The sequence below is a fragment of the Microcaecilia unicolor genome, chromosome 13 (assembly GCF_901765095.1).
Source record: "Microcaecilia unicolor chromosome 13, aMicUni1.1, whole genome shotgun sequence".
NCBI lineage: Eukaryota > Metazoa > Chordata > Amphibia > Gymnophiona > Siphonopidae > Microcaecilia > Microcaecilia unicolor.
The window spans coordinates 93,649,632-93,675,671 of record NC_044043.1 but is presented as its reverse complement, the minus strand read 5'-3'; the positions used below and the strand labels follow the sequence as shown (position 1 = coordinate 93,675,671).

General features: G+C 45.4%; 1 protein-coding gene across 3 annotated transcripts in view; it reads right to left on the bottom strand.

The window, feature by feature from the left end:
* ZNF362 (zinc finger protein 362) overlaps positions 1-26,040 on the bottom strand; it is an 86,737-nt gene that overhangs the window by 13,064 nt on the left and 47,633 nt on the right. For 2 of the 3 annotated variants that reach the window (XM_030222198.1, XM_030222197.1), the window contains exons 3-6: positions 24,328-24,391; positions 20,596-20,842; positions 11,554-11,905; positions 3,169-3,393 (exon numbers count right to left, since the gene is read on the bottom strand). In XM_030222198.1, the coding sequence (XP_030078058.1) occupies positions 3,169-3,393; positions 11,554-11,905; positions 20,596-20,842; positions 24,328-24,390 (887 nt within the window). In that variant the 5' untranslated portion in view covers position 24,391. The remainder of the gene's footprint in view (positions 1-3,168; positions 3,394-11,553; positions 11,906-20,595; positions 20,843-24,327; positions 24,392-26,040) is intronic. The other variant, XM_030222199.1, reaches the window with a different exon arrangement.

The following is a 26,040-nucleotide window of genomic DNA, read 5'->3' as shown; positions in this document are numbered from 1 at the left end:
CTGATCAAATCTACATAAGAACAAGCTGAGCAGAGAGCTGAGGGTTCAGGAGAAATGAGATACTGAGATCTGGTGATCTGCATGGGAAGCAGAAAGAAATGTATTTATTTATATCCCACATTTTTCCACCAATTTGCAGGCTCAATGTGGCTTACATTGTTCCGTCATGGCAATCACCATTTCAGAGTAAAAGATACAATTAGTATTACATAAAGAACATGGGTGACAAAATTAAGCAAATCAGTATGAAGAGGTCATATTCGGAATAACAGATAAAGCGTTAATGTGTTACAGTTCTTATGATGGATCGTTGTAGTATGCTTTGTTGAAGAGATAAGTCTTCAGTGATTTCCGAAAGTTGATTAGATCGCGCATTGTTTTCACATCAAATGGTAGTGCATTCCACAACTGCAAACTCATGTAGGAAAAGCTGGACGCGTGTGTTAATTTGTATTTTAGTCCTTTGCAGCTGGGGAAGTGGAGATTCAGGAATGTGCGTGCTGATCTTTTAGTATTCCTGAGTGGTAGGTCTAAATGAAAACTTATCTGCTTCTTCAGGCCTTTGCATAGTAACCAGTTCATCTATATGACTGTATGATGGATAATTTAAAGAATGTAGAGCGAATATTTGATAATTTACGACAGAAACTATTTATGATGGACAATACAAAGTACAAGCTGTAGTCTGTACTTATGTTAATCTGTTTCGTTTTTGTTTAAATAGGTTTTATTGTTTTATGTATTGAATTGTGTATGTTTTTATTGTTATCTGCAAAGATGTTTGGATATGCAGGCTACACATGTTTTAAAGAAAAGAAAGAGGATCTTAAGAAGTACACATGAGGCTCAGAAAAGAAATGTAAAGCAACATGGGATGCTCGGGATTGAACATAGGAAACACTAAACTTTCTGCACAGGAAGCTTAGAAAATATGCATCTACATGTTTGATCAATGTTTTTTCTAAGTTTGAACATATTTCTCCTGGTTGAGTAAATTACATTGGTTGCCAGCTGAGTGGATGATCAGATATAACAGACTATTGCTTATCTTCCAAATTTTGAATAATTGTGTTCCAGTACTGGTTGCTGGACATTTACCAACCTTCTATATCCTTAAGATCAACAGACAAAACACCTACTGGACGTTACTGTTATTTCACAAAATTAAATGGCATATAAGTCCTCTATTTTCTATAATGCAGGACCATAGTAACATAGTAACATAGTAGATGACGGCAGAAAAAGACCTGCACGGTCCATCCAGTCTGCCCAACAAGATAACTCATATGTGCTACTTTTTGTGTATACCCTGCTTTGATTTGTACCTGTGCTCTTCAGGGCACAGACCGTATAAGTCTGCCCAGCACTATCCCCGCCTCCCAACCACCAGCCCCTCCTCCCAACCACCGGCTCTGGCACAGACCGTATAAGTCTGCCCAGCACTATCCCTGCCTCCCAACCAGCAGTCCCGCTTCCCACCACTGGCTCTGGCACAGACCGAATAAGTCTGCCCAGCACTATCCCCGCCTCCCAACCACCAGCCCCGCCTCCTGATCTTGACTAAGCTCCTGAGGCTCCATTCCTTCTGCACAGGATTCCTTTATGCTTATCCCACGCATGTTTCAATTCCGTTACCGTTTTCATTTCCACCACCTCCCGCGGGAGGGCATTCCAAGCATCCACTACTCTCTCCGTGAAAAAAAACTTCCTAACATTTTTCTTGAGTCTGCCCCTCTTCAATCTCATTTCATGTCCTCTCGTTCTACCACCTTCCCATCTCCGGAAAAGGTTCGTTTGCGGATTAATACCTTTCAAATATTTGAACGTCTGTATGATATCACCCCTGTTTCTCCTTTCCTCCAGAGTATACATGCTTAGTTCAGCAAGTCTCTCCTCATACGTCTTGTAACGCGAATCCCATACCATTCTCGTAGCTTTTTTTTCAATTCTTTTTACATCCTTAACAAGATACGGCCTCCAAAACTGAACACAATACTCCAGGTGGGGCCTCACCAACGACTTATACAGGGGCATCAACACCCCCTTTCTTCTGCTGGTCACACCTCTCTCTATACAGCCTAACAACCTTCTAGCTACGGCCACCGCCTTGTCACACTGTTTCGTCGCCTTCAAATCCTCAGATACTATCACCCCAAGATCCATCTCCCCGTCCGTACCTACCAGACTCTCAGACTGTGAAATTCTCTACCAGTTAACCATAAGATCGGTTAAGAACGTGGGACAGTTTAAGAAAACGTTAAAAACGTTTCTTTCTGAACAGGTGAATGAAGGCAGACTCAACTGAATCTTAACATAATTTCAGTCGGATTGTACATGTGGATATAACAAGGTGAAAGCTTATATTTATGTTTGTAGATCTTTTTTGGGATGATTTAATTTGATGTTTTTATTTGTTTTATTGAGTATGTTTTTACTGTACACCACCAAGGGTGGCAGATTAATATTTTAAAATAAACCAATATACCACACAATCAGTCAAGAACCAATAAACATAAAGAGACAATAACAACAAGATATTGGTCCTAATGTGCACACAAGTTAGGACAGTAGGACAATACTATATTATTGAGTGTAAATCATAGGAGACTTCAAATCTATTAAAAATTATGTCAGTCACATTCCCTCCAAGACAGGGGCGTAGCCAGACCTCGATGGGAGGGATGGCCAGAGCCCAAGGTGTGTGTGTGTATGCGGGGGAGGGGCATATTTTAGCCCACCTCCCCCCCCCCCCCCCCCCCCCCGCCGCTGCAAACATACCTTGGCTGGCAGAGGTCCCCAACCCCCACCAGCTGAAGCGTCTGTCCCGCGCTGGTCTCATATTGCCTCTCCTGTTTTCAGTGCGTCCTGCACGCTCGTGCACTGAAACGAGAGCATGCACGGCGCCACTGAAAACATGAGAGGCAAAACAAGACAGCACAGGACAGACAAACACTTCAGCTGGCTAGGGTTTGGGACCCCCGCCAGCCATAAAAGGGGGCCCCAGAGCCAATTTGGGGGGCCCAGGCCCCCATGGCCCCCCATAGCTACGCCACTGCTCCAACAGTATAGCATCTTTACTTTTCCCAAATGCCCAGTCTGTTGCTGTCATTCAGAATTATGTGGAACAACATGGTTTTCCTGGTAAGCTAGCCGAGGGTTCCCCCTTACCTGGTGTGCTGCTGGAGGTGGGAGAGCTGGCGGAAGGATTTCTCACAGTAGGAGCAGTGATAGGGTTTGACGCCAAGGTGGATGCGCAGATGCTGTGCCAGGTAGGAGGCATTGGCGAAGGATTTGGAACAGTGCGGGCACTTGTGTGGTTTGGCTTCTGTGTGAGACTTGGAGTGGATCTGCATCTCAGACTTGGTGAAGAAAGTCAGTGGGCAAACTTTACACCTGGTAAAATTATATCAAACACAGCCATCATCACAGATATTAATACACAAACTAACAGGAAATAAATAAATAAAAAGAATCAACCCTATTTGTGCCCTTTCCATCATATCATCCCAAGGTAGACTTACACTTCACCATCTCTCTAAAGAAATCACTAGTACAAAGCCGCTCTCCTCTCCTCCCAGCATCCCTGGACCCCACTATGCTCTTTTCACTACAGGATAGAGCGAGTTATAAATATTTTATTTATTTGTTGCATTTGTATCCCACATTTTCCCACCTATTTGCAGACTCAATGTGGCTTACAATAATACATCATAGCAAGCGTCAATCAAGAGTAGATAAACAATTGGTTACATAAAGAACAGGTGTAACATAATGGATATAATCAATGAGGTCATGAATAGTTTTCAGATGACGTGGCAATAGTTAAATAAATAAATAAATAAATAAATAAATAAATAAATAAAACTGCCTTACAATGAGGACCCAGCTGGTCAGTTCTATAACTTGGTGCCCAGATGTAGGTACCACAATGGGGCGAGCTTAGCACCAATCGTACAAAGGCTTTAGGGTGTGCCTGAGCTGTTATAGGATACTAGCGCATAGGCACGCCCACTTACAACAGGTCAACGGCTGCCGTAAGTTGAGTCTCAATGGTGTTTTACAACAATAAATATTTCTCCTGTGGAACCTTTTGATCTCTTGGTGTTGTGTTGGAAGAGCCAGCATACATCCTACTTTTCTGTTTCCTGTGAGACTGCCGTTGTGTGTTTGTCTTGTTCCTCCACTTTGGTGGCTAAGTTGGTGTATCAAAGTGTGCCATGCAATATGTAGAACTAGTTGTCAGCACGACACTGTGCTGTTCAGGGCCTAACCTGAAAGTTAGCCTAACTGAGGCTTCAGGACCTACTCAATGGCCTCAGGGAGATATTACAGGCAGTTCTGGTCTGATCCCTGGTGATGTCAGTGTAGGTAGACTGGATGTCTCCTACCTTTTGGGCTTAGTTTACATGTTATAGAACAAGAGCAACAAAAGAAACCAGACAGGGGGCACAGAAATGGGAAGGTCTTGGGTGGATGGGAGGTGTTCCTAGAATTTACACACAATTATAGAATACGGGGAATCCACGTCTAATTTAAGAACAAGGATTTGCACCACGTTTCAGCTGGTACAAATGACTGTGCCTAACGTTAGGTTGAAATTACCGAGCGTAAGCGCTAGTCAATAAACCACGCCTCACTTTAAGTGTGGTTTATAGAATAGCGGGTTTTTTGGTGCCATATATAGAACCTAGCCTTCAGGGACTGACGCATACATTATAGAATTCACCTAAGAACATAAGAATAACCATACTGGGACAAATCAATGGTTCATCTAGCCCAGTATCCTGCTTCCAACTGTGGCCAATCCAGGTTACAAGTACCTACATAATAATACCTAAGTATTGCCATACTGGGAAAGACCAAAGGTCCATCAAGCCCAGCATTCTGTCTACAACAGTGGCCAATCCAGGTCACAAATACCTGGCAAGGTCCCAAAAAAGTACAAAACATTTAATGCTGCTTATCCCAGAAATAAGCATTGGATTTTCCTCAAGTCCATTTTAATAATGGTCTATGGACTTTTCCTTTAGGAAGCTGTCCAAACCTTTTTTTAAACCCAGCTAAGCCTTTACCACATTCCACGTTCCATGCTACCAATCCCAGGGCAAGCAGTGGCTTCCCCCATGTCCATTTCAATAACAGCTTTCTGAAAAGCACTGAGAGAAGAGGACACTTCTCTGGTTAAGTGAACATTTTTTGTATTCTGTGCTTTGGTGATTTAAAGATTAGGGCTTAAAAGAGGTAAGACAGATTTACTGATAAAGACAGTTAGAATTTAAAAAAGCAAAAACAAATTATTAACTAGTCTCCCTACCCTTTTCCCCATAGTTTTTAAAACTTGAACCACAGCATACAGCATTAACAGATAGCCTCTAGAAGGCACAGCAGGGCCTAATTCAGTCTTTATTCCCACCCACCCTTCCCAACTCCTGCCTACCGCTAGCACATCTCTCCACGTATAGCCTTAACTTATAGTCATTTAGTCTAATTAGGATAATAAGGGGGGAGTTTTCATTAGTGTTTTAATTACATTTAAGTACTTTCTGAGACGCAAACACTAAACGAATCACACAAAATACCATATAATCTTAAGGCTCTTTATACACCTAGCACTCTTCAATGCTTGTACGTGCTACTATTGTATAAATTTACGCACACACAGTGCCAAGTTATAGAATCACCCTTTAAGTAACAGCTACCAAAAAATGCTTCATTGCATCAGATCCAAAAATGCTCAGTAAGCAAAGGCACTGTTATTTGTTACATTTGTATCCCACATTTTCCCACCTGTTTGCAGGCTCAATGTGGCTTACATTGTACTGTAGAGGCGTTCGCCGTTTCCGGTAGAGAATCAAATACAAGGAGTTGATGTGGTCGGATAAGGTTCATGTGTTAGAGACACATGGGGGGGATCATAGGGAGGAAGAGTTATGCATAGTCTATTAGAAGCTTTGGTTTTGTTGTGTTGCAGGGTTTAGGCACTTAAGTTGGGTCGGTGGGGTATGCCTTTTTGAACAGGCTGGTTTTTAGCGATTTCTGGAAGTTTAGATGGTCGTACTTTGTTTTCACGGCTTTTGGTAGTGCGTTCCACAGTTGTGTGCTTATGTAAGAGAAACTGGATGCTTAGGTTGATTTGTATTTGATTCCTTTGCAGCTTGGGTAGTGGAGATTTAGGTATGTTTGTGATGATCCGATTGTGTTTCTTGTTGGTTGTTCTCATACTGAGAAAATCCCCAGATTTCCCTATGAGAATCACTGCTTCTAAGGAAAAGCCGTATTCCTGAAAAGTAGCACAAAGCACTGCTGATATCTAGCTACAGCCAAAATGGAAGTAATAATTTGGTCTTACATGATGCTTATTCCCTGATAACTCTGCTAAGCTCATACTGTCAAACAGAGAATTATTTATTCCAAGTTTGCAGGAATATAAATAACCGCTATTATGACTAGTACTACAAACCAGGTACTCAAAAAAATCCTGAGCACCAGCCAAGTACGTTTAAAGAGAAGCTGACAACAGAAAAAGCAACTCTGAGACAGAGCTCACACAAGATAGATAAGAAAAATACATTTGCTGTTTCTCAAAGGCAATATTCAGGTTGTTAGCGTAAGGAAAAGACTCAAGAGACATCTGAGAGTTCCCCTACAGCTAATTCAAAGTCCAATGGATCCAGCTATCAACTGATCCAAGAGCCGGCTTCAGTCAAAGTCTTGTCCAACCTGAAAGGCACCTCAACCTCAAGAGACCCCTTCTGGGTAAAGGCGCAGGGAAAGGAAAGGGACCCGAGAGGAGAATTGTTTTAAGAAATACTTGGATGGGTTCATCTTTTTTCATGCTGAAAGTAGGTTACCTCAACTTAACCAGAGATAACCGGTGAAGGAGACGGAGAAATACTGAAAATTTGTATTGCACGGTGCCCTTATAGGGCGAATCACATGGAATTATTTGATTTCTCTGTCTCTATCCACTGGTCATCAAGCACAACCTACAGGTTCAGGATTGGTCTGATAAGGACACTAAGAGATTCAATTTCAAAGCACGTAGCCTTACGAAGTTAAATATTGAGTGGTAAAGTAGCCTAATGGTCAGTACAGTGGGCTTTGATCATGCAGCACCTTGGACCTTGGGCAAGTCACTTAACTCTCTATTGTCCCACTTCTCTGCATCACATCCACCATATCAGAACTTCCCACCTCTTTAAATTAACTTTAAAAGATTCTTCAAGTAAAATATCTAAGAGCCTTCAGTGCATAAATGAATCCCCACCCCAGCCAGTTTCAGCCACCCACTAAATCTACCATTATAAATATTTGACAGTATCATTCAAGATTTCTTCTATACGGGAATTAAGTCTGGATTCTATACAGATAGGATAGGACAGGACAGAATTTCAATATGAACCCGGCACCCCCATTTCTGTGACACACATTGCATAATCCTCATTCCCTAGGAACTTCCCCTTACAAAAAAAATATATAAATATTCAAATTGAGATGTCATGTCAGGAACAAACTCATGTTCCAAACGCTTCCACAACATAATCCAAAAAAAACCTCCAAAAAGACACCTGGAACCAATAAGCTGAATTTATAATAAAAACAAACCTAACTCCCATGAATCCTATTTTTAGCCAGTCTCTCTTTTTCCTGTTAAACAGTGGAGTCATGAACACTGGCCTTAGCTGAGACCAGAGGCCTGCAGTTCTTTGGAAGTTCTTCTGGGATGCTTTGTGACTTCCCGGATGAGTTGTCACTGCACCCTTGGAGTAATTTTGGCAGGCCCGCCACTCCAGGAAAAACTTACTATTGTTGCAAGTCTTCTTCATTTGGAGACAATGGCACTCACAGTGGTTTAATGGCGTCCCACACCTTTAGAAATGGTCTTGTAACAATTTCCAGACTGATATAGTTCAACAACTTTTTTTCTCATCTCTTCTGGGATTTCCTTTGATCGTAACATAGCATTTCTTGTAGAAACTTTGTACTGACTACTTCACTCTCATGGTAAACCTCTCATAGTGAGGTTAAGATTCAACAGGGCTGGCTGCAATCAAGCTTGGCTGTGTTCAATCAGTTGAATGCAATTATCAATTAAATGTGGTCAATTGGTTGATTAAGTAACTAAGGCTTTTTCACATGGATGATATGGGTGTTGGATAGCTTTGCTGCTTAAATAAATGAAGTAATAATTTAAAGCAGTGTTAATGTATTTATCCAGGCTCCCTTTGTCTAATATTACATTTTGTTTAAAGATGAAGCCATTCAGTTTGACATATATGCAGTAAACAGTGGAAATCAGGAAGGGGTAAATACTTTTTCACATCACTATATTATGTATTACTTAATTGTATATATTTTTGTTGAAAACCATTTTGTAGCAAGGAAGTATAGAAAAGTAGATAGACAGATAGATTTTGGCTTCTGTATGTCTGACCCAGTGTGTCTTGCATAGGTGGTCGGTGGCTCAGCTAAAGAATAAAAGTGGCAAGAAAACTAAACAGTGCAAATTTTAGTGTGTGTGTGTGTGTATATATATATATATATATATATATATATATATATATATACAGTGGTGGAAATAAGTATTTGATCCCTTGCTGATTTTGTAAGTTTGCCCACTGACAAAGACATGAGCAGCCCATAATTGAAGGGTAGGTTATTGGTAACAGTGAGAGATAGCACATCACAAATTAAATCCGGAAAATCACATTGTGGAAAGTATATGAATTTATTTGCATTCTGCAGAGGGAAATAAGTATTTGATCCCCCACCAACCAGTAAGAGATCTGGCCCCTACAGACCAGGTAGATGCTCCAAATCAACTCGTTACCTGCACGACAGACAGCTGTCGGCAATGGTCACCTGTATGAAAGACACCTGTCCACAGACTCAGTGAATCAGTCAGACTCTAACCTCTACAAAATGGCCAAGAGCAAGGAGCTGTCTAAGGATGTCAGGGACAAGATCATACACCTGCACAAGGCTGGAATGGGCTTCAAAACCATCAGTAAGACGCTGGGCGAGAAGGAGACAACTGTTGGTGCCATAGTAAGAAAATGGAAGAAGTACAAAATGACTGTCAATCGACAAAGATCTGGGGCTCCACGCAAAATCTCACCTCGTGGGGTATCCTTGATCATGAGGAAGGTTAGAAATCAGCCTACAACTACAAGGGGGGAACTTGTCAATGATCTCAAGGCAGCTGGGACCACTGTCACCACGAAAACCATTGGTAACACATTACGACATAACGGATTGCAATCCTGCAGTGCCCGCAAGGTCCCCCTGCTCCGGAAGGCACACGTGACGGCCCGTCTGAAGTTTGCCAGTGAACACCTGGATGATGCCGAGAGTGATTGGGAGAAGGTGCTGTGGTCAGATGAGACAAAAATTGAGCTCTTTGGCATGAACTCAACTCGCCGTGTTTGGAGGAAGAGAAATGCTGCCTATGACCCAAAGAACACCGTCCCCACTGTCAAGCATGGAGGTGGAAATGTTATGTTTTGGGGGTGTTTCTCTGCTAAGGGCACAGGACTACTTCACCGCATCAATGGGAGAATGGATGGGGCCATGTACCGTACAATTCTGAGTGACAACCTCCTTCCCTCCGCCAGGGCCTTAAAAATGGGTCGTGGCTGGGTCTTCCAGCACGACAATGACCCAAAACATACAGCCAAGGCAACAAAGGAGTGGCTCAGGAAGAAGCACATTAGGGTCATGGAGTGGCCTAGCCAGTCACCAGACCTTAATCCCATTGAAAACTTATGGAGGGAGCTGAAGCTGCGAGTTGCCAAGCGACAGCCCAGAACTCTTAATGATTTAGAGATGATCTGCAAAGAGGAGTGGACCAAAATTCCTCCTGACATGTGTGCAAACCTCATCATCAACTACAGAAGACGTCTGACCGCTGTGCTTGCCAACAAGGGTTTTGCCACCAAGTATTAGGTCTTGTTTGCCAGAGGGATTAAATACTTATTTCCCTCTGCAGAATGCAAATAAATTCATATACTTTCCACAATGTGATTTTCCGGATTTAATTTGTGATGTGCTATCTCTCACTGTTACTAATAACCTACCCTTCAATTATGGGCTGCTCATGTCTTTGTCAGTGGGCAAACTTACAAAATCAGCAAGGGATCAAATACTTATTTCCACCACTGTACATACGCACACACACACATTCAGCTGCTATACACATAGCTATAGAGATAGGTCTTTTAGGAAACAGAGAGCGATTTGAAAAAATTGTTCATAAATTATGCCTACACCCAGTTTTCCTCTTTCTCACATCCCACTTGCCCTCAGCCTCTGTCTCCCTGTCCCTCCCCCTTCCTCCCACATTTTGCACAGCATCCCCCAGCCTGGGGCCAATATTTATCCCTCTCTCTCTCTCTCCCCACCCCCTCACAGTCCAGTACTTCTTCTTCCTGAGTCCACTGTCTCTCGCCAATTTTCCATCCAGCTTATTTCCCCTTTCGTCCTCTCCCTCAGTTCAGTTTCTCTATTCCCCTCCCAGTGCTCCAGCATCTCCCCCTCTCCTGTGTCTACACACGCCTCTCCCTGTCTGTTCTTTCCTGGCCCAGCAGAGAAGCAGGTCTCGCTCCCCAGGTCCACCAAACCACTCCCCCGGCAGGTACCAGCGTCTCTCCTTCTCCCTGCGATCCTTCTTCCATCCTTCATCGCCTGCCGGTAGCCTGCACCGCAGCAAGTAAACAAGGGCTACCTCGGAGCCTCAGCCTTCACTATGACGTGCCCCACCCTCATGGAAACAGGAAATTACATCAGAGTAGGGTGAGACACGTCCCAGAGAAGGCCGTGGCTCCAAGGTAGCCCCTGCTTTACTTGCTGCGGTGCAGCTACCGGCAAGGCTACCATGCAGCTCTTTGTCAGCTGGAAAAGACAAAATCAGTCCTGATTTTTACTCCTAGTGCATGCAGGGACTTGTAGGTTCAGTTTGGCAGTCAGAACCTGAACTAGCACAGATGTATGAAAACCCTAAACAAGGCTGATACCACGAATGTTGGGTAGAGCCTCACCTCCCTCCTCCCCCTACCTGAATGGAACAATCAAACATATAAACAGCAAGTGACCGACTCACCTGCAAATGCGCAGTAGAGACTTCCCTCTCTGTCCCGCCCTCGCGTCAAGACGTGATGACGTCAGAGGCCGGAACAGAGAGGGAAACGGAGTCGGAGTCACTGTCGGACGCTGCTGCCTGGAAACGAACATCGCGCGCACCAACCTCCACCCTCCCCCCCCCCATCCCCACCGCCGCTCCCGCCCTCCTCCGCATCGGGCCCCCTGCACTGACCTGACAGCGCCTCTCACTTCCGTGTGGAAGCGCTGCAGGCAGCAGCAGAGTGATCTGCTGCTGCCTGCAGCGCTTTCACATGGAGGTGAGAGGCGCTGTCAGGTCAGTGCAGGGGGCACGGAGGGGGGAGGGAGCGGCGGCGAGGAGGGTAGCTGGAAATCTCCCCCGTTTTTACGGGCTTAACGGCTAGTAGTGCATAACATCTGCGTTGATATGTGGTACAGTACGACTTATATTCCAACCTGTAGGTTTTCCCCTCTTTGCCGATGTCCCCCGAGGCCAGGATTGGGTACGGCACCACAAGGACTGGCGGTCCCGATGGGTTCTCTGCTTTAATTTTCTTCCTTCCTCTCTCGGACTTGGGCGTTCCTAACAGATTGTGACCTTGGATTGTCTTAATGGAGTCCAGAGACGGAGGGCTGGTGATGCCCGAGATGAGGGTGGGCGAGGAGGCAATGAGCCGGCTCTGGCTGGTGGAGGTGGGTGTAGAAGGGGTGCCGGCGCCCGTGCTGGTGCAAGTACTGGATTCTGAGGTGCTGACATTGGTGGTGCGAGAGGAAAGACCCAGCCCTGAAAAGCAAGAAGAAAAATGCGCTAAGAGCCAAAGAGAAAAAAAAAAAAGAGAGAAAATAATTTGCATGAAACATTCAGAGGGGGATTCATGGTAACACACAAACACTCCTCCAACAAGTAAATACAATCCCAAATCACTCCAAAATATGCATTAACAAGTCGTGGCCTAGCATGGACAAAAAAATACAGGTCAATATTTAAAAGGAATTTAGGTGCTTTCCAGCATAAAGAAATCTAGGTACATGAATTGCAAGCCTAAATTTAGGTATCAAAGGGCCCTGTTTACTAAGTTATGCTAGCGTTCTTAGCGCGCACTAATGCTAGAGACACCCGTAGGAAAATATGGGTGTGTCTAGCATTAGCACTCGCTAAACACACTAGCGTGCCTACAGTGTGGCTCAGCAAACATGGCCTTAGTGAGTGACAATCTTCCTGAATATAGAAGCCTAAAATAGAAGCATCTAATTTTAAAACTAAGAACTGTCTGAAAACTGACGCCTCAGTGGCAAGTGACAGCCAAATGTAACCTTTATTTGGCCACCAAATAACTCCTAAATTTCCCAATCTAGGGGGAAATTCTATTAGACACTTTCATTTTGTCCCAACATCACGCGGTCACAGGCTATGCTCTAAGAGAAGCTGGCACTCAGATTCTAGAATAGCGTAACCCAGTACCAGCATGCCTCATTTATGTGCCCGCAGTAGCACCTGCTATAAACCTGGCGTTGTAAATGCAGCAGAGACAGGCATAACTTACATTATTCTCCACCTTACATGTAACTGGAAATCTCGCCCATTACAGAATAGCGCTTAAGCACCCTGCTGCACTTTTACAGGTTAATTGTACGCTTACTAACATTATAGGTTAGATTCAGTAAATAATGGCCAAATTTGAGTTCCGGGGAAAAAAAAAAATCAGCGCTCAGCATTATTCAATAAAGGGCACAATAGGATTCCTGCCCTTAATAGAACAGCATGTAGCACCGATTCCCACAGATAAGTACATAAGTAATGCCACACTGGGAAAAGACCATCGAGCCCAGCATCCTGTCCAAGACAGCGGCCAATCCAGGCCAAGGGCACCTGGCGAGCTTCCCAAACGTACAAACATTCTATACATGTTATTCCTGGAATTGTGGATTTTTCCCAAGTCCATTTAGTAGTGGTTTATGGACTTGTCCTTTAGGAAACCGCCTAACCCCTTTTTAAACTCTGCCAAGCTAACCGCCTAAACTAAGGCGCCAAGATTTACATCTGCTGAAACCAGGTGTTAAATCCTGGCACCCAAGTTGGGTGCGCGTACCCCCCCCCCCCCCCCCCCCCAATTCTGCAACACTGTGCTTCACTTTGGGAATGCCCCCTTTCAGTTGGTGCATGAGAGAATTTAGGAAGGGTTCTTTACAGAATTGCGAATTGTGTGCACAACTCCAAATTACTGCCAATTAAAGGAAATTATTTTTAGCAGCCAATTATTGAGTGTTAATGGCTCATTAACTAATTTAGTTGCGTGCACAACTCAGGATCACGTCCAAATTTGAGCAACCTTTACAGAATCCAGGGTAGGTGCTAGTATTCTATTTATGTGCGCAAGGGGAATGTAAATATGCCACCCAATTATACAGCTGCCCTTCACGTGTCCATTGGTAATGTAACACAGTGGAGTATTTATGCGAGGTGAGTGTGTTGCGTACGCACCCCATCAGACCCAGCCCCCTACCCATACCTTAAAATCATCTCTGCTGCAGTCTTCACCTGGGCAGTGGCACTCATAAGCTGCCTGCGGCCTTCACCGGGACTTCCTCTCTGAACCATCCCGCCCCTTCTGACTCAATTTCCTGTTTTGTGAAGGGCAGGATAGCTCAGAGAGGAAGTCTCAGTGCAGGTCACAGGCAGACTATGAGCGCCACTACCACTGCCCGGGTGAAGAATGCAGCAGAGATGATTTTAAGGTACCGGGCAGGGGGCGCACAGGAGACAGGCGGGGGAGATGCACCACCTGTAAAATAATTCCTGGCTACACCACCGATGTACCATAAGTATTTCCATGAGCAGATCATGTGACCTACCAGAGAGACATATACATTGACTGCCTAAAAAACTGTTCCTACTTCCTCCCAAAAGCACCAGATCCTCATAGCTCTACACCCTAAACATTACACAGCCATCTTATCTGAAGCTTTTCAGCTTGGAGAAAAGGCGGCTGAGGGGAGATATGATAGAGGTCTATAAGATGAGTGGAATGGAATGGGTCGATGTGGAGCGTCTGTTTAGGCTTTCCAAAAATACTAGGACAAGGGGGCATGCGATGAAGCTGCAGTGTGATAAATTTAAAACGAATCTGAGGAAATTTTTCAACGCGTAGTTAAACTCTGGAATTCGCTGCCAGAAAAGGTGGTTAAGGCGGTTAACTTAGCGGACTTCAAAAAAGGGTTGGACGGCTTCCTGGAGGAAAAAGCCATAGAATGTTATTGAATGGACGAGGGAATAATACAATATTTCTAGGATGGGCGGGACAAATTGCTTGTTCTTTTGGCCGCTGTCGGTGACAGGGTGCTGGGCTCCATGGACCCTTGGTCTGTCCCAGCATGGTGATGCTTATATACTTATGTACACAGGCCTTACGGGAAAATTAGGTTCTTACTTTGGTAATTTTCTTTCCTTTAGTTACAGCAGATGAATCCATTAACTGATGGGTTGTATCCACCTACCAGCGGGTGGAGATAGAGAACACTGAAAAACCACAGTGACCCTGGACGTCTAGCTCCTCCTGCCTTCAGTATATGAAACTTCCAAAGCAGAGTAAATAAGAAAGGTAAAACATCATAAACTTTCCTCACAGTGAACAAATGCTCCAAAACCGGAGCAATATCCAAACAAAGGAGGGACGATCTCAACCTCCTGCAATAGAATAGCATGTAGAAACTTTGAGAACTGTTCATCAACTCCTCCCGATGAGATATAACATCTGCATGAAAGATCTGAACAAAACACAAAAAAACAGACAGGGAGGGATCATGGATTCATCTGCTGTGACTAAAGGAAAGAAAATTACCAAGGTAAGAACCTAATTTTCCCTTCCTTGTCATCAGCAGCAGATGAATCCATTAACTGATGGGATGTACAAAAGCACTCCCTACGTAGGGTGGGAACAGGCAACTCCGTGAGCAAGCACCTGCACCCCAAAATGTGCGTCCTGATTTGCTGCCACATCCAGTCTGTAATGCCATACAAACGAGAGCTGAGAAGCCCAAGTAGCTGCACAACAGATCTCTTGAAGAGAAAAGACACCCGTTTCAGCCCACGAAGAGGAAATCACTCTCGTGGAATGCGCCTTAAACTTTTCAGGTGGAGCCCGTCCTGAAAGCAGATACGCAGAAAAAATGACTTCCCTGAGCCAACAGGCTATAGTGGCCTTAGATGCCTTTGATCCGCGTCGAGGACCCGTCAACCATACAAAAAGGTGATCACAGGTCCTGAAGTAATTTGACATCTGTAGATACTGCAACAGAACCCTGCAGACATCCAAAAGACACAATTGCCCAAAGGAATCCGGAAAGTCCTCCCTAGAAAAGGAAGGTAGAAAAATGGGCTGGTTCAGGAGACACGCTGAAACCACCTTAGGCAGGAAGGAAGGCACTGTACATACCGTTACCCCAGACTCCGAGAACTGTAGAAAAGGATCCCGACAGGAAAGCGCCTGGAGCTCAGATACGCGTCTAGCCAATGTCATGGCCACCAAAAAGACTGTCTTGAGAGTCACATCCTTCTCAGAAGCTCGCCTAAGCGGCTCGAAAGGAGAATGCTGAAGAGCCTTCAACACCAGGCCAGACACGGTGACCGCACAGGAAGATGAAGCCGAAGCGCCCCTCTGAGAAATCGAGCAATGTCCAGCTGAGCAGCAAGGGACAAGCCAGAGACTTTCCCTCGGAAGCATGCCAACGCTGCCACTTGAACCTGAAGGGAATTGTAAGCCAGGCCTTTTTGTAAACCGTCCTGCAAAAAGTCCTGAACCTGCGCAAGTGTAGCCCGCGTTGGTGTGATCGCCTGTGAAACACACCACGCCTCAAACTTGCGCCAGATCCAAGCATAAGTAGTGGAGGTAGACCGCTTGTGGGCCTGCAAGAGAGTGGAAATGACCTTGTTAAAATAGCCCTTGTCTCTCAATTGCACCCTCTCAAGAGCCAGGCCGTAAGACCAAATCAGCAGGGATCCTCCATAGTCACCGGACCCGAATCAGGAGGTTCGGCACCAGAGGCAAAGGGAATGGAGCCTCCACCAGCATCCGATGAAGGTCCGCGTACAACAGACGCCTTGGCCAGTCCGGAGCAATGAGAATCACCAATCCTCGGTGTAGCTGAATCCGCAAAAGGACTCGCCCTATCAAGGGTCAAGGAGGGAACACATACAGGAGATCCAAAGGCCTCCAACCCCGCAGAGCGAGGATCTCTCCTTCTGCTGAAAAAGCAAGGTACTTTGGCGTTTGAACTTGACGCCATTAGATCCAATCTGGGAGTCCCCCATTTGGCACAAATCTGAAGAAAAATTTCTTCTGCCAGTTCCCATTCCGCCGGGTCGATTTGATGTCTGCTGAGGAAATCGGCCTGCACGTTGCTCTGACCTGCAATGTGTGCTGCGGATAGCAGAGGCAAGTGGAACTCGGCCCAAAGAAAAATCTGAGCGGCCTCTGCGGCCAGGGCCCTGCACTGTGTTCCGCCCTGACGACTGAAATAGGCCACCGCTGTCATGATGTCTGACAGTACTCGGACAAGAAGTCCCTTCAGAGTCTTGTGGAAGGCCAGAAGAGCCTGGAATATCGCTCTCAGTTCCAAGCGATTGATGGACCACCCCGCTTCCACGGATGTCCACTGACCCTGAGCATAGCTTCCCTGGCAATGCGCTCCCCAGCACGAAAGGCTGGCATCCGTTATCACCAGGCACCAAGAAGGAAGCACAAGCGGCATTCCCTTCCGCAACATCCTGTCGGATAGCCACCAATCCAAACTGTGCCAGGCCGCAGGGAGCCACGCTAGACTGCGCTGGTATTCCTGGGAAATCAGAGACCATTGCTGAAGCAGAGCAATCTGCAGCGGCCTCATATGAGGTCTCGCCCAGGGGACCACCTCCATGGTGGCCGTCATCGACCCCAGAAGCTGGACAACGTCCCAAGCTCGAGGGTGAGGCATCCGCAGGAGCAGACGGACCTGTTTCTGAAGCTTGTATCGCCAGGTTTGACAGCAGTGCATCTGCTTATGTTGTGTCACATCATTTTAGGCATCTGCTGTATGAGCTGGTTTTTTCCAATCTATTATATACCACAAGTTTTCCGTTTTTAGAGTTGCTCCTTTCAGAAGGTTTCAAATTAGCCCCTGACACAGCCCTTGGTGGGCGAAACACGGCCTGTGTCGGGCAATTTGTTTACATATGGTATCTTCAATAAACTCTTTCTGACGTTATATTGATCTGCTGGCTTCTTTTACCACTCTGGCTGTGGCAAGACGACTTTTGTCTGCCGAATCCGCTCTGATGAGCCAGTCGTCGCAATAAGGGTGAACTCTGATACCCTCTCGCATGAGAAAGGCAGCTACCACCACCATTACCTTGGAAAAGGTAAGGGGAGCTGTGGCTAGGCCGAAAGGCAAGGCCCGAAACTGGAAATGCAGGCCCAACACCGCAAACCGGAGGAACCGCTGGTGCGGGGACCAAATAGGAATGTGCAAGTAAGCTTCCTTGAGGTCCAGAGACGTAAGAAACTCTCCTGGCTGAACCGCCGCAATGACAGAGTGCAGGGTTTCCATGCGGAAGTGTCGCACTCTTAGGGCCTCGTTGACTTTTCGTAAGTCGAGGATTGGTCGGAAAGACCCGCCTTTTCGAGGGACCACAAAATAAAGAGAGTAGCGACCGCAGCCTCGTTCAGCGGGAGGCACCGGAACCACCGGTCCAAGTTGCAGCAAGACTTGCAAGGTCTCCTCCACCGCCGCCCATTTGACGGCAGTGCCACATCGGGATTCTATAAAGGCATCTCTCACCGGGACACCGAATTCCAATCGGTATCCTTCTCTGATCAGGTCTAGGACCCACTGATCCAAAGAAATCTTGGTCCACTCCTCGAGGAAGAAGAAAAGACGACCCCCTACTGCAGGAAACGAAGAGTGGACCAGCGTCCCGTCATTGCACAGAACGCCCCCGAACTCCTGGCCGTTGGCCAGTCGCAGCAGAACATTTGACCGAGCAAAAGGAGTTCCTCTGCTGAAAACGGGCACGCTGAGAAAACCCAGCAGAGCGCCCCGGGCGATACCTGCAAGCTTCACGGAAGCGTGGCCTGGAAGTGGAGGGAAAAACAGGAATTCTGGAAGAAGGCCGCGGCCTATCCTCAGGTAACCATCGGGATTTAGAGTCCCCTAGGTCTTTAACAATCTTCTCCAATTCCTCTCCAAACAGCAGGAGGCCCCAAAAGGGTAACCTCACCAGCCTTTGCTTATAGGCCATGTCAGCCGCCCAATGCCGCAGCCAAAGAAGGCGACGGGCAGAAACCGCCACAGCCATCTGCTTAGCCGAAGCTCTGAGCAGGTCATAAAAGGCATCAGCCAAAAAGGACAGGGCAGACTCCATACGCGGGCCAACCTCAGCGATATAGTAGAATTGGAAAAGGTACAGCGAAGGGCGACGAAAATGATAGTGGGGATGGGACGACTTTCCTATGAAGAGAGGCTGAGAAGGCTAGGGCTTTTCAGCTTGGAGAAGAGACGGCTGAGGGGAGATATGATAGAAGTGTATAAAATAATGAGTGGAATGGATCGGGTGGATGTGAAGCGACTGTTCACGCTATCCAAAAATACTAGGACTAGAGGGCATGAGTTGAAGCTACAGTGTGGTAAATTTAAAACGAATCGGAGAAAATTTTTCTTCACCCAACGTGTAATTAGACTCTGGAATTCGTTGCCGGAGAACGTGGTACGGGCGGTTAGCTTGACGGAGTTTAAAAACGGGTTAGATAGATTCCTAAAGGACAAGTCCATAGACCGCTATTAAATGGACTTGGAAAAATTCCGCATTTTTAGGTATAACTTGTCTGGAATGTTTTTACGTTTGGGGAGCGTGCCAGATGCCCTTGACCTGGATTGGCCACTGTCGGTGACAGGATGCTGGGCTAGATGGACCTTTGGTCTTTCCCAGTATGGCACTACTTATGTACTTATGTACCATTCTCGGGCTGATCAACTGCCTGCTGTAACCAGGCCAGACAGGCCCGGACTGCATAGGAACTGCAAATAGCCTCCCTTAAGGACAGGCCCGAGATTTCAAAGGACTGCTTCAGCGCGGATTCTAGCCACCGGTCCTGCATATCCTTCAATGCGACTCCTCCCTCCACCGGGAGAGTGGTCTTTTTAGTCACGGCCGTGACCAATGCATCCACTTTAGGCATCCCAAACAGGGCCAAGTGATCCTCACGCAGAGGGTAAAGCTACCTTCAAAGGACCATCAGGGTCAGACCACTGAGCTGAAATAAATTCTTGTACGGAGTCATGCACAGGAAAAATCCTAGAAGGCTTCTTTGTACTAGCCATCCTAGTATTAACAGAGGAGGCCTCGCCATCCGCAGGATCTTCAATAGAGAGGGCCTGCAAAGCGTCAGATGAGTGCTGGCAGCTCATCACGGTGAAAAATCCGTACCGCTTTAGGGTCATCCAAGGCGGATACAACCCATCAGTTAATGGATTCATCTGCTGCTGATGACAAGGAAATGAAAATATTAACCATGCTTGTATAGACACAAGGACACTCATCTGGCAGCAGGGAGGTGCTCACTTCAAGATTACATCAGAATATAAGTACTGCCATACTGGGACAGGCCAAAGGTCCATGAAGCCCAGCATCCTGTTTCCAACAGTGGCCAATCCAGGTCACAAATACCTGGCAAGATCCCCCAAAAGTACAAAACATTTTATGCTGCTTATCCTAGAAATAACCAGTGGATTTCCCTCAAGTCCATTTTAATAAACCTTTTTTAAACTCCGCTAAGCTAACTGCTTTTACTACATTCTCTGGCAAAGAATTCCAGAGTTCAATTATACATTGAGTGAAGAACATTATCTCCCCTCCCCCTCCCCTGCAAAAACTATTAGAAGGTTCTTTCTTTCAGGAGCTCCCGTGATGCATTTCCTGTCAGGGAGAGGGTGGGATGCGGCAGCGTGCTTGAGTTAGGGCCTGGTACAGGAAAGCCCAGTGCCAGAGCACAAAACCTTTGAAGCCCTGGAAGAAGTACGGAAGACAGCTGCTGCATGGGAAAGGGAAGTGGGAAACAATGCTGAGCGCAGAATCCAAGGAGGGAAAGGAGATGAGATACCGGACCCTGGAGCAGGGGTGTGCTGGCCATGGGAATAGGAGTAGGGGGATAGGGAGAAGGGGAGATGTAGGCCATTGGGGTGAGGTGGGTGGGGGGGGGGGGAAGGGGAGGGCAAATGCTGGCCATGGGACCAGGTGGCCCTGATTGTGAACTGTATGCGAGTCACCACATTTTCTCAAATACTTAAGGGGAAAGTTAGGGATGCAACAAACATGAGGTGGCTTACATGCGACAATCTACAATACTTTAGAAAGAAACATCTTTGTCTCATGTGCCTCATACTCCACAAACTACAAACATTTTCTTTTTTTCTTAACCTGTTTACCAACAGCTGGGGCACTTGGCACTCCCATTTGGCGTGTGTTACCTGTAATGGTGCTGGTGGCTGGCCGTGCATGCAAAGCCACATCAGGCTGCGGCACGGTCTGTGAGTGAAGCCCTGGTACCTGCTGCAGCTTCTGCAGGGACATTACCGGCTGGCTGCTCTCTGCAGGGGAAGGGGGCACCAGCAAAGGCTGCTGGGAGGGCACAGAAGTGGGGGGCAAGTGGGGTGGACGAATCTTTTCTGCCATCAGCTGCTCTTTAATCTTATTAATCAGAACCAGATTGTCAAGCTGGGGAGAAACAAACAAAAATACTTGTTTCAAAACACAGGTGTATTTTGTTTTATTATTTCAAAGAGGTAGTTTATTAGAAAACTGATAGAACAAACAGCAGTTAAGCATTACTGTAAAAAGCATCGCTAGCAAAGTGACTTATATCAAAACAACTCACATTGTCATGTAACCTATATAACAAACAAGCTCATTTTCAAAGCACTTAGCCTCCCAAAGTTCCATATGGAACTTAGCCTCCCAAAGTGCTTTGAAAATATGCCTCTTTAAAGCAACTAAATGCAAACAGACAGCATAATGAAATAAGTGTCAATAACCTCTCAATTTATAAGCTTTATCTAATACCCCAATTATAAAACAATAATAAAAAGAAAGAAAAAGAAATACGTTTAAAAAGAAAGAACAAACAAAATTATGGTATATTTGTGTATAAACATACCCACTTATATCTTTTCTTTCAGGAAGTCAAAAATTCTCCCCCATTTAGCAAACACAGGTGTATTAATAATCCATCCTCTGCTTTACACAGCTGGAGATACGATGTTAAAGATTTGAAGCAGCAGGAGATCCTCTGTGTGACCACAAGAGCCTCATTTTACCCAGAACACAGAAACTGGAATTAAAGAGGCCTGGGCTGGGATGTGCTCAGTTCCGGTAGCATTTTAGAAAATCCCTGCCAATGCAGAGCCTTTTAAAAAATACCTGCAGGAGTGGAAATGTTATTGCCGGCACGTGCAACCATTCACAAATACACGCACTGAAAAAAATGAACAGCACGAAGCCAGCAGCTTCCACATGTAGAAGTGACAATTTTGCCACACCCACATGTAACATGGTGGCATACCTAGCTTGCTTGCCACCCAGAGCGGGTCGCCACTGCACACCTCCCCAAGGTGCATCACACCCCCCCCCCCCAAAGCGCATCACCCCCACTGCCCTTTCTCCTAGCAAGGGGGTGCACGGAGCAGTTTTGCGGCTGTTGGCTCCGCCAGGCCCCTGCCCCGGAGCCTGCCCTGGAACAGGAAGTAATGTTAGAGGGGGCAGGGGACCGGCGGAGCCGACAAACGCACAACTGCTCTGTGCACCCCCGGCACACTGCCCCCACTATCTACCCTTCTGCATTGAGAATACTGACCATTAACCCTACTCTCTGTTTTCTATCTTTTAACCAGTTTTTAATCCACAATAGGACATTACGTTCTATCCCATGACTCTCTAATTTCAATAGTCCTTCAAACGCCTTTTGAAAATCCAGATACACAATATCAACCGACTCACCTTTATCCACGTTTATTCACCCCTTCAAAAAAATGTAGATTGATGAGACAAGATTTCCCTTCTCTAAATCCATGTTAGCTTTGTCTCATTAATCCATGCTAATGTTTATGCTCTGTAATTTTGTTCTTAATAATGGTCTCCACCATTTTGCCCAGCACAGACGCCAGGCACACAGGTCTATAATTACCCTGATCACCTCTGGAACCCTTTTATATTAGCCACCCTCCAATCTTCGAAACCATCCTTGATTTTAAAGGTAAACTACATATTACTAACAATAGCTCCGCAAGTTCATTTTTCACTTCTATCAGTACTCTGGAATGTATACTATCCGGTCCAGGTGATTTGCTACTCTTCAGTTTGTGAAATTGCCCCATTACATCATCAAGGTTTACAAAGATTTGTATCAGTTTCTCTTAATACCATTTCTGGCACTGGTATCTCTCCCACATCTTCCTCAGTGAAGACCGACGCAAAGAATTAATTTTCTCTCTCTGAAATGGGCTTGTCTTCCCTGAGTGCCCCTTTTATCCCTCAGTCATCTACTTGTCCAACAGGTTCTTTTACCGGCTTCTTGCTTCTAATATACATAAAAACATTTTTACTATGTGTTTTTGCCAAGTCTCTCTTTGCCTTCCCCATCAGCGCTTTGCATTTGATTTGCCATTCCTTATGCTGTTTCTTATTATTTTCAGTCGGATCCGTCTTCCATTTTCTGAAGGATTTTCTTTTAGCTCTAATAGCTTCCTTCACCTCACTTTTTAACCAAGCTGGTTGTCCTTTGGCCTTCTTTCCTCCTTTTTCAATAAATGGAATCTATCTGGTCTGGGCTTCCAGGATGGTATTTTTGAACAGCATCTATGCCTTTGCACGCCGTGATATAAAGTCTGATTTGGAGGAGAGGGAGAATGGAAGGCGTAATTGTATTACAAATTAAAGACTTTTCAGTTCCCTCCCCTCCCTCCAGGCTGAAAGCTCTTTAGAAGAAATCTATATAATAGTTCCCATCCCCAAATATAGCAGGGGTAAGTTATCCCCTTCATTCCCACCTGTGGTAAAACCTAGGAGATCGATATTCAAAAAGGTTTAACCAAAAAGAGGCTCCTGCTGGTAAAAGCCCACTGAGCTAGCCAGTCACTGATATTCAGTGGCATTTAATTGGGTTGTGCAGCAAAATAACTCTGCCAGACGGCTAGGTTAAGGGTGGTCTAGTAGCACAGCTTGGGTTACCAGCACCTAGCCGGTGAGCGGCGATATTCAGTATGGTAACCAGGTAAGCAAGCACATAAAGTGAGATTAGAAAAAAGGCCATCCTAACATTATGCACCGGTCTGAATTGCAGCTGATGCCCGGTTAACTTCCAAGTCACCACACATACCCGGATATTTTAATGCTGACAGATGCGCATGCCCTGGCAATGAATATCCAGGGTTAGTTCAACTACGTCTGGGAACGGCTTACAAGCTGCTTACTGCTGCAGGCTGAGTATTACCTCCTAGGGTGATCAGGAGAATCTGCTGCTAAGGGGGTGCAACCTTCTCATGCAGGGGAATCTGCCATAGCACACTTATACAGCACAAAAATTGTCAAGGACATACCCCCACATATAGTCCAGCATTTTACCTTCTCCTCCCCACCCCCACACAAATAGTCCAGCATTTACCTCCCCCCACACACAAATAGTCCAGCATTTACCTTCTCTTCCCCCCCACCCTCACAAATAGTCCAGCATCTCTCTCTCTTGTTCCCTCTCCAGCCAGTGAGCGCCTATGTGGAAGCAGAAAGTTACATCAGAGAGAAGGTTCCGGGGTTGGCACGAGCAGGCTGTATGAATCGCTGCTCAATGTTGCTGACCGCTAGAGACAAGAAAACTTTTAAAAGATACATTCTGTTCCCGGCAAATATTAATTTGGCCCTACCAATAAATGACCCTCAACTCCCACGGCACACCGGTTGAAAAACTCTGTTTTATAGGCTTAAGCTCTGGTGAGCATAAAAGCAAGAAACATTAGGGACTAACGCATGAATTCATCCCTGTTCAGTTTGCAGGTGCTAGGGAGCAGGTAGAAACCTGGAGAAAGGAGGGTGTCTTGTAATCAGCCAATTATCTGGTATATATAAACACACACAGTACTGTACAGGTTAATGAGACTACTTTACATGGAAGAAAATTAACTCCCTCTCCTTGTCCGCTCCCAATTTCTTACCTGGCTGGGCATGGCAGGAGGGGGTGGCCAAAAATAGGGGTTATTAAACCGAGGCTCCGCCATCCTGTGAAAACAAAAAGACAGAGAATTATTAATCAATTGCTTTTCTCAGGCTCTGACACAGCCTCCATCTGAGGTGACCAGCACGCCGCACAGAAAGCGCTGACTATTCTGACCATGTGCAGACAGCAGGTAGGTGTGAATGGACAGCTGAGACCATACGATAGCACAGACCTGAATCAATTCAATCAAAATATTCTTACAGAAAAGCTCATCTCTCTGTGCACCACCACCTGATGCCCCATGAAGGAGAGAGGAAAGAAAGGAAGGGGATTTGGGTTTAGCTCACACCTTTCCAATAGTACTTCAAAGTGAGTTGCACTAGGTATCCCTGACCCCGGAGGGTTTACAATCTAAGGACCCTGTTTACTAAGCAGCGCTGTACACACGTTAATGTTTTTAACGAGCTTTAACCATGTCCGTGCCTACAATATCCCTACAGGTGCCTACATGGTTAGCGCGTGTGCTAAGTGTAGGTGCTCTAAAAACATTAATGCACCTTAGTAAACAAGGCCCTATGTTTGCACCTGAGGCAATGGTCGGTTAAGTGATCTGCCCAATATCATAAGAACCGTCAGTGATATTTGAACCCTGGGTTTCCTGGTTCCACTAGGCCAGTGGTCTTCTCTAAATTTTAAGCTGGGGACACTCTGGATCCAAATGATCTGAAGAACAGCGGTCGAATATCTTCCTGTATGTGATTGTCTGCGAAAAGTGACTAAAGTATCAGGTCCAAAGTATTGAGAATAGTCAGTTTTTCATGTCATGGGTCCATATGCAGTCTGACAAAGCTACATGTTTGAATTTCTGTAACTTTTTTTATTTTTTCACATAAAAGGGTGGAAATTGGACTGTTGTATTACAAATTATTTTCCGTAACAGAATTCATGAAAACCTTGGGGGGTTGTTTTTTTTTTTGTTTCCGGAGCTTTTGTCACCTGTTCTCAGAGTTGGTTACATATGGTCACAATACTGCTGACTAGTCCATATCATTGATATCATCCCTTCCAAGGTGTGCATTTCTAAATGCATTCTCTTGGTCTATTGCCGTATGCTTCAAGGACAAGGCATATCTCTTTTCCTCCCATCCACGTCCTCCTTTTTGCCCTAAGCTTGAAAACAGAGGCAGAGAGTAGCAGAAAAAGGAAAAAAAAACCCAATAAAGATAGGGGCCATCCAAGAGGTCTCCAGGGGCAGCCACTGAAGAACACTGTAATAGACAATGGTGCGGGTGACGGAGGAGATCAGAAAACTCCAACAGAAGAGAAGTGAAGTGCAAAACCAATCACCAAAACAGTAATACTTCAGTCTTACATAGGCCAAAAAATTATATATGTTTAAATATGCAGTTGGTGGAGATACCATGAAACGAAGCTGAGAAACTAAGTACAATTTAAATGAAAGCTTTTTGGAACATGTTAATTAAAAATAAAGTTTGAGTGAAAGTAGGGAGGCTGAAAGTTTTTATGCCTGTGATGTATACATGAATGGGTCGAAAAGTATAAAGGTACCTGTCAGAAGTCTGAGCCTTTTCCTTCTTATTTTTCATATATAAATATATATACTTTTTTTTTTTGTTTTTTTACAGTATGTAAGACTGAACACGTTACTGTTTTGGTGATTGGAGATCAGAAAACTTCAGGAAGAAAAACA